At 42.5% G+C, this 17,745-nt stretch overlaps 1 protein-coding gene across 2 annotated transcripts in view; it reads right to left on the bottom strand.

The window, feature by feature from the left end:
• The window catches only part of CABLES2 (Cdk5 and Abl enzyme substrate 2), a 145,257-nt gene that overhangs the window by 61,669 nt on the left and 65,843 nt on the right, over window positions 1–17,745 (bottom strand). For both annotated transcript variants that reach the window (XM_085619754.1, XM_085619755.1), the window contains 2 exons: window positions 12,173–12,265; window positions 6,829–6,906 (listed from right to left, as the gene is read on the bottom strand). In XM_085619754.1, the coding sequence (XP_085475880.1) occupies window positions 6,829–6,906; window positions 12,173–12,265 (171 nt within the window). The remainder of the gene's footprint in view (window positions 1–6,828; window positions 6,907–12,172; window positions 12,266–17,745) is intronic.

Here is a 17,745-nt window from a genome sequence, read left to right as displayed (position 1 = left end):
GATGAATGTAACTAGCACGGTTCAAATTCATGACCCTAATAATATCCACATATGTTTTCTGATTCAGTAAATTGAAAGGGTCTTAAATCGGGTAAGGCTGGTTGGTTATGTATTAAAGGACTTTATCTTCAAATAGTTTATTGTGGGAATATTTGTACAATTGCATACTGTAGCGTTTTATGGTGTCAGCTTGGGAACTAGCCTCTATGCAAAACTCAAGGAGCGACTTTAATTATAACCTATCAGTCGTACAGTGTTTTTCTAAATCTTCTTGAATCGTTTTCAACTTACATAGATTATGTTTGAAATTAATATTTGATATACATTTTAAGGAATGTTTAAAAGAAATTTCCAATAAAAATATTCAAACAGACTAGTGCTTTAGCAGTCACACAAACATCTGTCATGATCCTTAAGGCGATGTGTTCACAAAGGTCCATATAACAGATGAGCCATGCTGGTGCAGAACAAAGGATTTCTCAAAGATCGGCATTAGTGGGCGGATGGATCTTCAGGAAAGGGCAACCATTATTGCAACTCAAGCGCACCAGCAACTGGTCTACTGTCATTTCTGTCCTAGGTTTCAGTCAACACCTCAGGCAAGGGGTAGCATGGGATCAGTCATGCACATTATATAGATTTTGAGAATAAACTGCAATGGACGATTTTGATAGAACAGAAAAACCTAGTGCAAGGGAAAGTATAAACTGGGAACCACACACTCCTACCAAAACATTAGTTAATAAATCAGAAGTTCATTTAAGATGTAGCCCTCCTCAGACTCTTGTTATCCAGGAACAAGGACATTCGAGAAATCCTCCATCAGCATTCTAACATAAGGAGCACAAACAAAAAGGCTTATTTGGGGGAAAACCGAAAGTATTCCAAGCAAGTCATAAAAAAACCATTCCGGCTACATACATTGCTTAATGTAGTAGCAAGAGGAACCCCAGGTCAGGTAGCAAGTTGACAAGAACCATAAACATGAGGTCAAAGGGGAGGTCGAGCAACCAGGGTATTGTTCTCAATCATACAGAGATGGAGACGAGTTCAGGAGACACAGTTATGGGTGAGCCCAAACACAGCCCATAGATACAAAATATGATTTTCAAATAAAACGGGTAGAGAACGGTTTTAAAAGCCAGCACTTTTCATTGATTAAGAGAGACCAAGAGAAGATGTGAATGTTAACCTATCCCCAGAACGATGCTGCCAACTACAGGGACGAGCTGGCATGTGTAGTACTACAATACAGCTAGCCTCCAACCAGTGAACAAAAGACTAGAGCAATGCTTGTGCCTGAAAAAGACGACATCAAAGTAAGGCACTATAGACGAGTTGGGGATGTTCCCCTCAGATCAAGGGAAAATAGCAGAGCTGAAAGGAAACAGACAACATATTCCAAGTCACTTTCTCAAAATCGCGGCTCCTTAGGGTACCAAGGAAGGAGACTCCAGTGGAGCAGAAACAGGGAATAGATCTAGACTCACAAATGGAGGATGTGAAACCCATAATTTACCGGACCCCTAGGGAGCAGGCACTGGGCTAGGGTCGCCAAGGGGTAAACATACAGGAATGGTATACTCATTCATTCAGGGAACCTTCCATATTGGGGCAAAAATTGTTAAAAATAGTAATGCAGAGGAAGATATGGACAACATAAGGCTTGTGACCACAGGCGGGAAAATAAGGAATTAAACCTCTGGAACACTGTTGCTTTTCAACCTTAAGTCCACACCAATCCCCAAGGATTGGCCTATCTGAGTGCACTCATCTGTGAGTTTTCAATCTGTAGTTATTCCTACAGTTACCTAAATACGACTTAACGGATGAGCTACTATTAGCATTACTTAAGCGTAAAAACTCCTCGTTAAGAGAGTAGTGAAGAAAAACTGAAAAGGGCCGCTTCTTCCACAGACCTCACTCTTATAAGAAAAAAAATATTTCTTCGCCATAAAGTCCGGAAGAAGATCAAAAAGGAGGCAGTAGAAGACCTCACTACCGTTCCAGCAGCAATGCCTTCATATGACACTACAGGGACAGGAGATTGGTGGGTCCCAACCAACAGCCACTCTGACAGCAGTCAGCTGCCCAAAGGAAGTTCCAGTGCCTAAGACAGCAAGTCAAGGCACCAGGATGAGGAACACTAACTGGGTGAAGGGAGAAGCGGATGACAGGCATGCGCAGAAGAAAGTGTGCTGCAAGACACCTGAGGCAAATCACCATCAAAGCAGAAAGAAAACAATCGGATGCAGTATAGCCACAGGCCAGCTGCAAAACCATGAGGTGTAGGCTTGCAGTTGGGATCAGAACTGGATGCAATCATGGCTGCAAAACACGCCCCCTCCATAATCTATCGAAGATAGGCTCTCAGGGGAGAGCAGACAAAGTAATTGACGATGCTATAACTGGTACCCATCTGCTACCCATCTGCAGGTTTTTAACCTCCCACACCTCACCAGACCAAATACGACTCAAATTTGAACAGCCTTGGCACCCATCTAAAAACCTGCTACAAGCTAAAGAACAAAATGAGTCAAGTTATACTTTAAATAGTGTCCTGTGGAATGCTATTTCTGACCCAGGCACACGATAACTTGAACTTGGCTCCAATGACTTTTCAGGCAGAGCCACTTTCACTCATAAAACTCACTCAGTCTACTTTTAATAGAGTCATTAATTCAGTAGCTTGGAAGCTCTACTCACTTAATGATACTGCTGTCAAAATGATCACATGCTTGGATGACAATAGGTACATCCTGTCTCCTGAAGCCACAACCATAACTAGGCAAATTGTTTGGGTTACATTACAAACAAAACTCAAGCTACTGAACTTGCAGCTAGGCAGCTTTCCTACACAATGCAACTCTCCCATATGGCTGAGAAATACTACTGTATCTGCTTGGCGGCTGTGCCAGTTTCTAAAGGAAGACATCTGTCATTGTTTTTCCACTTGCCCTGCATTAAAGGCAGAGCGGAAGGGCCTGCTGAAATATCGACTCATAAGGACTGGAGTCCGTACGTGCAGTTGGGCAATTATTGCCTGTCTACAAGGAGAAGACCCAATGCTCCGCGGGAAAATTTCGAATTTTAAGAGACTGGTGGAAGTAAAACTGGTCAAGTGGGACCTGCAATGAAAGGGCACCATTTTTAAATGTTAAAGCTCTGCTTGCACTCTGACCATTTAAAAGTACCATGTTCTATTGTCTGGCGTACCACCTTCTACATGGTTATGACCTATTCAACTCCACCTTGCTTTTCAATAGTAACCTGTTACTGCACAAAGCACTTTCATACAGCTCACTCTGATGGCTACTTGCACCTAGCCCATAACATATCGTTGCACCTAGCTTTGTAGCTAAAATACTAAGCACTTTATTCTGCAAATTTGCACTGCATTTAGTGCTTATTGATTGTCCATCTCTGCTCTATTAATTATAGCATAACACCTACCATCTTAGCCATAGCTGTAAACACTTTATCCTGCAAACTGATGCATCTACAATCATTGTCAGCAAAGATCAACAAGCATTGGCATAGCCAATAGGTCTCGCCTTTGGGCCCTTATAAGTGTTTAGTCATGCAGCACATTATCCTGGGTGCTGTGCCGCCAGGGATTGAAGAGCTATACAATTACTACACACTGGGTCATGCAGCATTATCCAAGAATACAAGGTTGCCTTAGGAAACATTTATGAACACATTTCAAGGCTTTTTTTGACACACAGACAGAAATACAAGTGTCTCATTCCACGTCAACAGCACTATAGCATTCTGTGTGCGGCTACCTTGAAGCGGTTTCCTTGATAAAGGTGGGCAGCATGGCAAATGCTATATATATTTTTTTAAAGTAGTGCAAACGTGCTTTTATGTAGGATGGGACAGGAGAAATTCACTGTCTTTCCTCCACACAAAAATAATAATTTTAAAATAAGAGCGTGGGTGGGACTAGGTGGCAGCAACTGGAGTGAGAAGTGATCAGCAGCGGGAGGCTGAGAGAGGGCATCCACGGGAAGAGGATGGGAGAAGGGAAAAAGCGGCACTCTTCCAGTGCCCAGAATCACAGAATGTTAAGCAGACACAGAGGAACACAAATAAAAAGCCAACAGCAAACCAGCCGAGGAACGACTATTTTTAATGCAAACTATCGCCCTGGACAATATCTAGTAAAACATAAATCCTTAAAGCCCGACTGGAATTAAACTACCCTACACACTAATCTCTAGCCGTGGAGATGGGAATTGGAAGACTGGGTAAGAACTTGGGTTAGTGCATTTTACCTCTTTCATGGCCATTTGTAATCCCGCTGCATAGATGCGCATTATCAGTGCCTAGAAGTGAGCGAGAGGCACGGTCTGTTTTGTTAATGATACAAATGATTTTACAGCACTCCATACCACACTCCTGCCGTTTCTACATTCTATAATTAGCAGCTGTTGTGTTATCGTGCACTCAAATGATGAAACGAAGTAACAGTGCAAGCTGCAAATGTATTCATCTGGGTTCCTTCAAACAACATAGCAGACGCTGCGGGTTAAAAAAGAGAAGGGGCATGGACTACATAAGCATTTTTTTTTTTTAGAGTCGTGTATAAACGGTATGCTTTTCTGGACAGAGCACCTCAATTTTACGTAACATTCAGCATTGCTGACTATGGAATTGGGGTCCCGGGTTCGAGTCTTGGCATCGGCTATCCACGTGCCTAAGTGATTTGGCCAGAATCACAGAATGTTAAGCCGAGGAACACCAAAAAAAGCCAACAGCAAACAAGCCGTGATTTCTCTGCCCACCTCAGTTATTAATGCTATATATATCTGGTGAGGAAAATTACAAAGTAGTAAAAAAAGGCTCCTCTCATATTTATACTTTAAACAAAGAAGAAATGAACTCTTTCCACAACAGCATTAATAACTTGAGGTGGGCAGAGAAATCACAGACAGGAAACTAAACATTAGCAATCCCCATGAGAACAAGCTCATGGCGAGTGAGTGCTTTTAGCACAAAAAAAGCTATTTGATTAAACAAGCGCGGCCGCAAAAGTGAAAGCAACCACACTGTAATTAATTAGTAACCTGAGCCACGACGAGGGAGGAATGCAGCTGCCACCCTGTGTGCCGCTGCTCGCTCCTGAGAGCAAAACGCAGTGGGAGTGAACCTTTAGAGAAGAGATGGGACATGCACCACCCTTTGGCCATTTGCGTGCTTTCATTATTGAAAGCAACACGCAAAGGCCAATCGAATGTGTGGGAGTTGCCAGACCCACACGGAGAAGTTTCGGGAACGTTTGGAGTGCTCACAAGAAGCCTCCCACAGAGCAGCGCATGCACGCTGCCCTAGGCTCGTCCTAAAAAGACCAAGTCAGTCTTGCTGATCAAATGCTTCCTTCTCTAGTTTCAGCTTGCATGGTCGTCACTCAGTACAGATATTTCTCTGCTTTTAGACTGCCCAACTCAGTTTATTACTTTCCACAGTGATGCATCCATCTGTGTAGCTAAAGCACTAAGCATTTTTACTATGCACACTTGCAATGTAATTTGTCTTTCTAGATTGTCCATTTCTGCTTACTATCAATTATAGCATAACATCTGCCATCTTAGATATACCATTAAGCACTTTATCCTGAACATTTGCACTCTAATCTGATGGTGCTCCTAAAGCTAGGCTCTCGGCCTCTTATCTTTTAACGAAACCTTGGACGTAAATAGTTTAGCACAGCAGTTTCTATTCGCTCTAATACACTTGGATTTAGTGAGTCATTTCAAATATGGAGACAATTGTTGTCAGCTGGTCTCTTAGACCAATTTAAAAAAAGTTTGTATTTTTAAAATGAGTTTTCAATTATAGTAAGCACTTCTATCTAGGGTATCAAGTTGTCAGAGCACCTTGTCTTCTGCTGGACTTTAATTTTAAATCTCAAAGAACAGGATTTTCACGTTTTCTGTTTTAGCCTGTGTTTTAATTATACGTTTTAACTAACTGAACAATAAAGATTCATTCGGGTGCAATCATGTGGAACATATTGGGAACATGACATTGCTAGGTTTGATCCAGCCTTGATGACATGTTGGAAAATTTAGAATTTGGAACTAAACTGGGTCGAATGCAAGCGCGAGCATCAGTATTCTGGTTACAGCTTAGTTAAGAATAAGATAGAGCAACCCCTAGTCCAGTTTTTAACAGATTTGAAACCAGGCCTGTAGCGAGACAACAGGTGGATCCTTATGTTTAACACCCCACAATGTGGTCTGTAGGATCATCATAACCACTGCTAGAGAAGAACCCACTGCATTGGGGCTGTTGATTGTAACACATGTAGCCAATCGGTTATTGAACTATCGGTCATTTAGTGGCATAAAATTAAAGCTAAGAAACAAATTTCAGACACAACGATGTGGCCATGACCTTGTACTCAGCAATCATTCTTCCAGAAGAGCTCTCTACCCTCCACCACCTTCCATCTACATGCAAATATTAACATCTGTGATACTGTGAAATGTCCAGCATCGCAGCCGCTGGTCTTTCAGTACACGATACTCCATAAGATTCCATGACTGCCTGCATCCACCTCACTGCCCCAAGAGGCTCACTGCTGAATTAACAGACTGACTGCATTATCCACTTGTATCCCCTGACCGACATATACTTCGAACATTTGGGTCGCCTCCCGCCTAGGAGTGCTCACTGCCCTACGGGAGACCCTGTAGCCACATCATGGCTGCCCAGGAGCATTATAACGTTTCAATAGGCTGCAATGAAACAAAACATTAAAATAATATTACAAACAGGTTAGCTTGTTTAGTGTACTAAAAAAATGTATGAATTACTCACACGATGCGCACACTTTCCCCATAGGGCAGGATAGAAAACGCTGCACATAATGATCTTTTGGCACAAATAAGAACAATCCTGCAAGACACAATGGGGAGCAAAAATAGAATCAAAACCAGACGCATCAAAGGCTAAACGCGTAAAACATGGGTTGCAAGCTTGGCAAGACGTACGGTGTGTACAGGATTATTCAGGACTGTACCAAACGAAAGTAAAAAATCCACACTAGATGACTACCTTTATAGTTGGTCCTCCTTTCATATATGTTCAGCTGTCTGTTCTTTTGTGAAAACATTTTCAAACCTACATACAGGGGTGACTTACCTGTAATGGCTGGCTGGAGTCTCTGTGCGGGACTGGTTGCCTTGGGTTGAGTGCCAATGGGCTCCCTCACACTACCTCACTGGTTGCCACACCACCACAAAGTGCTGCCGACCACTCTACACAAAGCGCCAGAGACCACTCATTACAACTTCAACGCATCTGGCCAACTCCTACCAGAGGACTGCTGGCCCTCTCTTTGCACAATAATAAGGAATCACACGGCCAGAGTGCTTCAGGGCCACCACCTCATCCTCAGGAGTTGCAGTAAACACCATACAATAATCTGGGTTATTACTATGTGCCCTGCATCAGTGCTTAATTTGTGCCAGTGGTTGCAGATGGTGATCTTCAGCACTTTTTTTTTTTGGCACCAGCACTTATTTGTCTTCATCAGAGTTCGACGGGAAGCAAGAGAGAAAGGCACATAAAGACATGTGAAACAAGCATTTACAATGCAACGGTCTCGGCATTGTTAAAGTTAGAGCTATTGGCATTGCTCATGACAATGCCGTTTCTTTAAATGTTTTAAAAACAAAAACATAAACAAAAATAATGTCATGAGCAATGCCAATAGCTCTAACTTTACCAATGCCGAGACTATTGCATTGTGTTGTATTTGCGGGATCAGTAAGGAAAAAATCAATACTAACCAGAGAACTGCAAGTCATTGCAAAGGAGTACATAATAAACTCTGAAAACATTATCAGTCACATTATGTTGATCAGAATAGAAAATCATGGTTAAAGGGGTAGCAAAGAAATCCTATTAAAAGGATAAATATCCACCAAGTGCATGTAGAAACAAGCATTGGCATAGCCAATAGGTTTCGCTTTTGGGACCTTCTAAGTATTTAGTTATGCAGCACAATATCCTTGGTGCAACCACATCAACTGTTGCGTGGCTAAACACTTATAAGGACCCAAAGGCGAGACCCATTGGCTATGCCAATGCTTGGTGTGTGTCGGTGTGCGTGGCAGTGTGTGTCGGTGTGCGTCGGGGGGTTGCGCGTGGGGGGGGGGAAGATTGCAGGGGGGGGAGATTGCAGGGGGGGGGATTGCAGGGGGGCGGGGGGTTGTGCGTGTGGGGGTTGTGCGTGTGGGGTGTTGTGCGTGTGGGGGTGTTGTGCGTGTGGGGGTGTTGTGTGGGGGGGGTGTTGTGTGTGGGGGGGGTGTTGTGTGTGGGGGGGGTGTTGTGTGTGGGGGGGGTGTTGTGTGTGGGGGGGGTGTTGTGTGTGGGGGGGGTGTTGTGTGTGGGGGGGGGTGTTGTGTGTGGGGGGGGGTGTTGTGTGTGGGGGGGTGTTGTGTGTGGGGGGGGTGTTGTGTGGGGAGGGGTGTTGTGTGGGGGGTGTGGTTGTGTGTGTGTGGTTGTGTGTGAGAAAGTAATACTAAAAGCATCTCAAAATAAAGAAACACAAACAGTTTGTGGAAAGAGAAAGCACGTTGAAAGTCAAACGGGCAAGCAAAGCATTAAACCAACAACAAAACAAATAAGATCACTTAGCGAAGACTGAGTGCTGATAATGGATACACACAGCCCATCATCTTAAGAGTTCGATTGCAGCCAATGTGCACTCAAACCTGCCCCCTCCTTGCGTGTTGCACCCCATATTTCATGAGTTGTAACTGCTGCACACACCATAGCGCTTTGAGATCTAAAGCGCTACATAGGTCTAATCGATTAACCAGTCGGCAACATGCTGTGCTTTTAAAGAGAATGTGCCAAAAGTTTCCAGCTTCCTCATGTCCTCATGAAAGCGCCAACGAAAGGACTCCCTGAATGGTGCAACGGACATGAAGCAGCCACTGCGATCAGAAATAAACACTGTCAACGTTGTCCAGTTTCACAGTAACATTTCCTTAATGTTCTTTAAGTCACAAAACAGTAATACTAAAAGCATCTCAAAATAAAGGAACACAAACATCGAGTTTGTGGAAAGAGAAAGCACATTGTAAGTCAAACGGGCGCAGCAAAGCATTAACACAACAACATGTTCTTTGATGTTTGATGTTCTTTGAACAAGATCATCAAAGGGGCGCTGCGAAAGTGATCGCAGGCGAAAGTTAAAGTGCTCGCGGGCGCTTAATGAGCAGGACGAGGTTTGCCAGCCTCTGCTCCTAAACGCGCGCCCGCGCACATGCACTGTAGCTCTGGGCTGGCCATGGTAGCATTTTTTGAGCCCTCACAAAAAGTCTTGCCAGACCAGCGCATGCGCTGCGTCAGGCGAGACCTAAAAGGGTCGGAACAAGTTCGGTGAAGGCACGAAGCTGATGTTTTCCAGGTCCTATACACTACAAAAAGAAGCATTGGCATAGCCAATAGGTCTCGCCTTTGGGACCTTATAAGTGTTTAGCGAATCAGCACATTACCAGAACACCCAATGTGTAACAAAACCTAAAACAATTAAATGAAAACTGTCTGATAATCATCAACCTCCTTCCGAAAAAAGCCTGGAGCACGTAATGAACTTGTGGAGCACTTTGAACAATCAAACGTTTGTGTTGCAAGTTATGCTCATGCAACGTGAGTGCAACATGGTGGTCACAGTGAGAGTTACTATGTACAAGTACTCAGACGTCAGAGATAGCAGAATACATCAAAACCCAATCCTTTATTATCAATTGTGCAGCAGTTCTGGCACAAATTTGGACTGAAATTCTGCTAGTGCTTAATTTATAAATACACACCTGTCAGGGACCAAGGTATTGCTCCGGAGGCCGCTGCAGCATGCACTACTGACTGGCACTGCCATCACTGCCGCATACTCTCTCTACTAAACATCATACTCCTATAAATGTGGGTGTTGGAACATCTCTAGGCCACCGAAACCTACAATTATGTTTAAATGTGTATTAATAGTTTACCTGATGTGCTCCCTTTGAAATACAAAAAAAGCACCACCGTGTGGTAAGTGGAGATGTTAACAATTAAGTGCTGGTGCCGAGCACAGGCAAACACCAGTATAAATTAAGCACTCTATTGTCTAATTTGGACTTAGGTTTGCAGATTGGTACTGGGCACCTGGTTTTGCTAATTTGCATCGGCATTCACCGATTATATTGCTTGCACTGTTGCTGATGCAGATTTCCAGATCACTGCTGGCTGTGCACGGACTGCCTCATGTTTACATTGGCCTTGTCATTTTGAAATCGCGTTAATTGCACTGGTTCAATTTTGTACCAACCTTTGGACCATCTCGATCCATTGTGCGCTGCAACATATTTACTTGTGGACTGATATTTATATTGCAGTTTGCTTTGAGTTCAATCTGCGTACTTTGGTGCAAAATTGGCTGCTGCAAATTTTGTATGTAGCCAAGGTGGGTTGGTGCAAAACTATACATCTCGGATCCTGGGTTAAGTATTGGCGCGCTAACTCTGGTAGCACACCATTATTAATGCAAGTATAATTTTCAAAATATTGGAGTAATACGATAGAATGTTTAAACGGAACGCGCGTGACCCTCGCACCACGAGACACTCTTAGAACCAGCGCGGCCCGGAGTCAATCTCCTTCCGCCAGGTAAGTGCCTGTAATCCCGCGCCCCACGCAGAGCACGGCAGCCACCGAGATAAAACAGCTCCAGGAGGAAATCGCTCTTTAAATGTGTAAAAAGCAACGATGAACCATATGTCAAAAAGTTTACAGGGATCCTATCATGTGGGCTTCCGCGAGTTGCTTTTGTGTGAAGCTCAAAATTGCCCATCAAAAGGGATAATGCTTCTTTAAGCTGTTAAAATTACTTTAAAAATGTTCATTTAATGTCAGCGAAGGGGAAAAACCCTTCAAATAGCCAAGTTATATCGGGTAGATAGCGGTTTCGTTCCATAAAGTATCTGCGCTGGATCTGAGCAGTTGGAAATCCTAGGGTGATAAATAGCTTTTTCTAAGTAAATTTCATGCAATTACCCTTTGGTTAAAGTCTCTCCTCTCAGCGCATTTCTGCGCGCTGAGCCCGGCTAATACTATTCCGCAGCGGCTGCTCTCCAGTCTGACAACTGATTGCAGTTTGAAGCCGTAAATGACTGATTTCATAATTGGTATGATTTTTCACAAGTACCTAAATGTCATAAGGGAAGAATAAGCAATCTGGACCCGATGCCGCTGCGTTCTCCTTCCCCTGAAAATCAATAATGTATTACAACCCCACAAACTGATTAAAATAATGCGCTCTGAGTAGGTTTTCCGAAGAAGGCAGATTTCTTCCAGGGTGACAGATTTATGGCGAGAGGGTTAATATATGAGTGGAGAGATACTTCACGGCACACACTTCGTTTTCCTAAATGAAGTTTTATTCTTCTGCGTAGTTCTCTTTTTTTTATACATATACTTAGAGGCAATTAAATACAACACAGAGCTTTCATTCGGTTTGGAGTACAGCATGTTGTGGCAAACAAAGCAGGACAGGCGCTGAAAGACAAGTACGGCCCCGAAAGTTAAAGTCCATCTACAGTGTTTACCTTACGGGAGCGAGCAGCGCGTGCGCGATAATTGCAAACAGATGGCGCCGCTGCTCGCTCCCGCAAGGTAAACGCTGTACATGCACGAGGGCTAATTTGAAACAGTGCAGAACATGCACGAGTTTCCACAAAAGCGCGGATTGATTCCAAGAGGTCACTCCAAAGCAGCGTTTGCGCGCTGCGTAGGCAAGACCTAAAAACTGATGTAGGTTTTGGTGGATGTGAAAAGGCCCGTATGCATTGAGGAATAAAAGGAAAATAGGAGCAAGGAGTGGCAGAGCAGAGAATGTGCAAACGTATCAAGAGATCAGGGATATACCCATAGGGGTTCAGGGAAACCATAGGCTGTAGGAAAGAGGATAAGCAGGTGTCCTATAAGTAGTCAGGAAGATTGTATAAACTGTGGAGCCGAGGGAACTGCAGACAAGGAGTGTATCCGGAACGAGAAAGCCAGGATACCAATGAAAACACTGGATGATGAACATCGTGAGTGAGAACCAAGGGCCGTGGCAGAAATTCACAGTGTAGACAAGACATATAACATTTTTGTAACAACATATTACCTGCTGCTCCTCGTGTCGTACTGCCTCATGTTCTTGATGAAGTGAACTTTTTTCAAACCTTTGTGACGCGGAGATCCCGACAAATGTATAGACCTAAAATTCCAACAAAATGGGGTTTCAGCTTCAGGAATAACCACAAACATGTTCAACTTGTAGAATGTGAAATTATCTTTCACTAGAAAATACAGAACCAGTACAAGGGTGCATGCCCACCAAATAGAATTTCTTGGTCTACTTTGACAAAAGGCTCACTTAGTACTATTGCTCCTCTTTGCCGTAAATATTTTTCATGCGTTACATCTGCTGAAATTCAATAGGTGCATCAAATATCCTTTATTTGTAAAAATATGTGTTTCAATGCTACAATTGAGCCCTTCCCTGGTCTTGTGCAACCTCTAGTTCGTATACTGGGTTTATAACCTGTAGAAACAGCAATGTTTGCCACCATTGCAATTTACCCTTTTTAGGTTAGGGGTTTTACAGTGTATCTGTCAAGTAGATCTATTGCTAACACTATTCATACACAGGACCACTGGCTTTCTTGGACTAGCAGCTTTGCCATTGGCTTGGGACTGTCAATCACCTCTTGGCTCAGCTCAGTGCAATAACAATCTTTTACCTAATTCTAGCTGTTTGGATGCATTCTTCCACCTATTCTTGAGTGTTTTCATTAAACTGGACGGGGGTCTGCATTACAGATGAAGCCCTGCTCGTTTCCATTGCAACTAGAATCGAGTGCTCAATCCTCCTTTCATAGAACTACCTCCAACCCATCTTTAGATTTCGGACACTGTGACTGCCAGAATACGAGATCAGCGATGTGTAAAAAGAATAACCTACTTTGCATCCAGATTTGTCCTTCACATTATAACAAATATATATATATATATATACACATCGTGCAAACCTACTTACGACACAACAAAGTGCCTGAAACACTGCCAGGTCCCATAGGTCCCCCCCATGTGATAGCTCAAATATTCTTGTCCATTTTGGTGAGCTTACTTCTCTTCCTGTGCAGCCTACCAGGAGTACTACACCCTAACCGTGCGTCTTTGCCCCCAAATTTAACCTGCACATTCTACACATCTCTTCCATGCCATTTCTTATGGAATCACTTCCCCTCTTGGCTACGTTATGTATACTTCCCCTTTGGGCTATGACATTTTCCTTCCAAATACGTGGGGTGAAAGATCACGTCACTTATTCTTCCTCGGATACTAGTCATTTCCTGTGTTTAATTTTGCCCTTTACTTCAGCCGCCATGTGCTTCAACAGCACCCTTACTCTATCTGCACAAACCGGGTTATACCATCTGTTTGTTCAAAGCATCAAGAAAACAACTTCATCATTAGTGTAATCTAGTATCAAGCTTACCAACAAACCTTTAAATAAGACTATGGTTAGTATTAATAAAACTAATTCAAAATAATGTCATTAAAGTTAATTTAATCTTACAATAATTTTAGTTTAATATTTCACTTTAAATCTGTAATGTTCAAGGTTAGAATTAGTCTTGGAATTAAAAAGATTGAATGGATTCAGATTGAAGATAAATTTATTTAACAAAATAAATGGTTAATGTTGGCATAAGGTTCTTAAGTATTTAAATGTAAGTGAACGTAAGGTACAGTGAGAATGTATTATGTCAATCCAATATTAATGTATTTAAATTGAATTAATTACATTGCAAGAATTGGCCAGGGTCATGCTGCTTTTGACCGGTTAGCGGATTTGCTCTCCTCTGGAGACATTGGCCGTATGGGAGATATTCCTAGTACAAAACCATGTATAAAGTAGGGGCGTGTGTTTTTTTTAATTTATTTTTTTTATTTTGTTTCCCGTGCAGAGGTATTATTTCAATCAATGTTGGATTACTGCAGTGGGAGCAAGGGCTCTCCAAAGCAAAGGTGCCTTGAACAACGCAATAAATGTATTGGTATTCAGATAAGTCCGCCGCCTCACATTCATGCCGAATGTTGGAGCCAGCAGGAAAATCTTCATTTGTCGCAAATAGGGAGGCTCTTTTGATTGTGCTTGGTATCTGGACCACACGATTCTTTGCTTGGAGTCTTGGGATTTGGCTCCTGAAAGATTGATTCATCTGCTAGCACCGACCCACCTTAGGGGAGGTTTTCTAGCCACAGTATCAAGTTTAAATCTCCTTAAGACAGAATTCCTTAATGTTAGGATTTCAGTCAGACAAATTTGGTCTTTTTGTGGCAGACCATGGAATAAGAGATCTTTTTAGCTGACTGAAGCAGTGCATCCGCGGGACACTGCCGTACCAAAAGCCATGGACTGATAGCCAGGGGAAGAATACCAGCAGCACACAATCGACAGGGATCCATTTGGGAGAAGGATTACAAGGGTATTTCGTGATATTTCTATTTTTATATTAACCATGATAAAACTAAGCCAGCAATGTTCATCATCATCATAAGAACATTCTTTAGTTCTCTATAGTTGATTGTGCCAAAGTCTATACAGAGATCCAGGACAAGCTTCAGAAGCGAGAGCAAATTGCCTAAGATTAAGCATGGAGGTCTTGGAACAACTGATGGGTGAATTCCTATCAGTCAATGCCAAGACAGTGGTTCAGAATTTCCATTACTCTTGGGCGACTGTGTTTAGTTATTAGGTTACTCATGAAGGGCAGTGTGGTCCGGGGTCAAAGGTGGCATGCTGCTAGTTTTTGCATTGAAAGGTTTAAGCGTAGGTAGGTGTCAGAAACAAGTTTGTCATTACGAAAACACCTTGAGCTCGACCAAGAAAATAAATGGTAGGTGGATCAGTGTAGCTAATAGTCTGTGCATTAAATTTGTACAATGCTTTCCGCAATGCTTTGGACCGATTGGTCAGATACTGGGCAGCAATTTGTTGCCAACAGTACTCAGGAACATTATTACAAGCAGGTGATGCTTAATGGTGCATGACAAGGCGAGGGTTGGTTCTCGGGCATTAATGGCATCTTTTATTTGAAAATTCTTAGAATCAATTTACTGTTCTCTGGTGGCCAGTTCATTGCGGTTGCTTGGCCAGAATGCATTCTTTAACTAATTAACATGCGCTGAGATTGGTAAAGCCATTTGAATAATGTTATCTGTACTCGACTAGTTTAAGTTTTCTTGCTTCACAGATTTCAAAAGGCTGTTAACGTGCTGGGGGCTACAGTGGTGGCAGTGTGGAAAATGTGTGTGCGTATGTCCAAGTTGTTGGTTTGCAGTCAGGTAACTAGGCACCAATAGGACATTTGGAGAGTTGCCACCATCATTAAGAAAGGGATTAGAAAGTGCTCTCTCAACATTACAGTGCCCGGATCTGTTCACATAGCTGTATCTTATACAGACAGTATATTCAAAGCAGACATTAAGTCGAGTCGGTTACTCTAGTGTGTGGACAGTGCATTCAACTTTTGGTATAACTAAGGGATTTGGTGACAGATTTAGTAAATCAATCGCTGTGGAATCAATCAAATGTGGGCTTGTAAAACTGAGCCCAAATATAAGGACAATACATAGGCGTGTTGAAAGCAGATATTAATAGACTTCTTGCGGTAAAATAATCGGCTGATCTGCAGGTAATATGTATTTCAAGATGACCTATCACCCCCTGAGGTTGCCTACCCAGACTGACAATCGATACCGAACGTGCCAACCTACTGGTTAATAATATGCAATTTACAACATTCAAGTGTACGATGGTCAGCTGAGTCTAGGTGAGATTTATGCAAATAGCACATTCTCCGTCGTTATTAAATTAGATCGATCTTTAGGGTGATGGGCACTTGGAGATAATGGTATAGGTCTGACTACGATTGCAACTTTACTGTGCATACATCACATTGCTGGCAGCAGCTGCACATAAAGATAATGTGACCAATTCATGTAGAAATTTCTAGAACTATGGGCTGAATCATACAACTCTACCTGAATGGGCTTTTATACTTTTTTGCCATTCACCAAACAGGTGCAATAGTACACTTGGAAAGTCATGTCAAGCATGGGCTCTAGTATAACTTTCATGACTTTCTTAAAGGTGACTATCTCCTAGTGCAAAATTGTACATAGCGTAAAAGGATGTGGATAAAGCCATTCCCCGATATCTCCTCCTGGGAGGAGAGTTACTCCAGGTCCAACAACAGTAACGTTTGACCATTTCCATAGTAGAAAAAGGTCAGATTTCAGTTTGTGAACGCCCACAAATGTGCATGTTTATTGCCTTTCATTAACCTACAAGGCAAAACACACCCTGTAACGCTCCTATCAACCCACTGCATGGAGGATCCTATTGCAGGGTTCTTCACACTAGTGGCAGAGAAATCTGCATGCAGCAGTAAATCCATTTACACCTGCCAGAAATCTTTTTGTGAATTCCTGGCATTTGTGAATTATCCCCACACACTCGTTTTACCTGTAGGATTTGCCAATATTTTCAGTATGTGCTGGTGCACACCTCATCCTCTTCTATTTCCCCCTTTTGGTGTGATTTACTTTCAAGGACAGGGCGTTTGGGGTTATGGCGCTTTAACTTTTTATTTGAAGTATTCCCCCAGCTGTATTTTGTTCATGCATATGTTTTACCTCTGTAGGAGCTAACCTGTAAATGATCTTGCCTCAGTTACATGTGTCCCAAAGATTACATTTATTGCTAACTTTTGACAAGAAATTTTTTATCGGAACCAAATTTGAGGTATACACATCGTTCTGTATGAAATATCATTTGATTGACCAGATTTCCATTACCTATAGTGTTCTATCCATAGTTGAATCAAAAATGATTTGTGTGAGCTCAGTTGGAGTGTTTTACAAGAAACTATTCTGGTTTCTGGCTCAAATCACGCCAGAGAAGAACAATTAGCAAAGGAGGAGAACTATTTCACCCTTTTGGGAGTGTGTAGGAAAATTATTGTGGGCTAGATTCTATCTCCAAGTATAATCCTAGAACAGGAAGTGGGTCACACTGCTACAAAACAGGGAAGGGAATATAGGGCCTTTTAGGCAGACTTCCTTGTAGAATATTAGAAATGTAGTTGCAGTTTTACCTTTTAAAATATCCTACTTGATGTACTTACGACAGCTGATGAACAGAAGGGAAGATAGACGTCCCTTAATGCAGCACTACGGGGTTGCCATTTGCCTGACAGACAACTGAAGGGTTTTGTCTCCAGCTTGGTCTTGAATATCTGGGTTTGGAAAGCTGCTCTAAGCCTAGTGAGACTCGCCTCTTGCCAAGACCCCGAGGACAGATGCTGAATTCTTGCCAGTAAATCCTATTTGTTAGGCTCTGATACCCAAGCATGGTACAACTGTGGCTCCTGAAACCGGGCCTTCGCCTTGGCGAGTGCGCTCAGATATCATTAACCATCACTACACCTCAGATGTTCACCTACTTTATGTAGGCGCATTGCTTCATTGAGGAGAAGCTGATGCAAAGTTAAACCCAAATGCGTTCATTTCCACTCTTACACAAAATAGAACTACATTCACAATAGTCGGTTTTAATGCCATGGGAGGAGTAACAACGGATAGTGGATACTTTCATTGAAAATTACACAAAAACAGATACAATGA

The sequence above is a fragment of the Triturus cristatus genome, chromosome 7, assembly GCF_964204655.1.
Source record: "Triturus cristatus chromosome 7, aTriCri1.1, whole genome shotgun sequence".
Taxonomy (NCBI): Eukaryota; Metazoa; Chordata; class Amphibia; order Caudata; family Salamandridae; genus Triturus; species Triturus cristatus.
The sequence above is the reverse complement of the archived record's forward strand: the minus strand, read 5'-3'. Positions and strand labels throughout refer to the sequence as shown.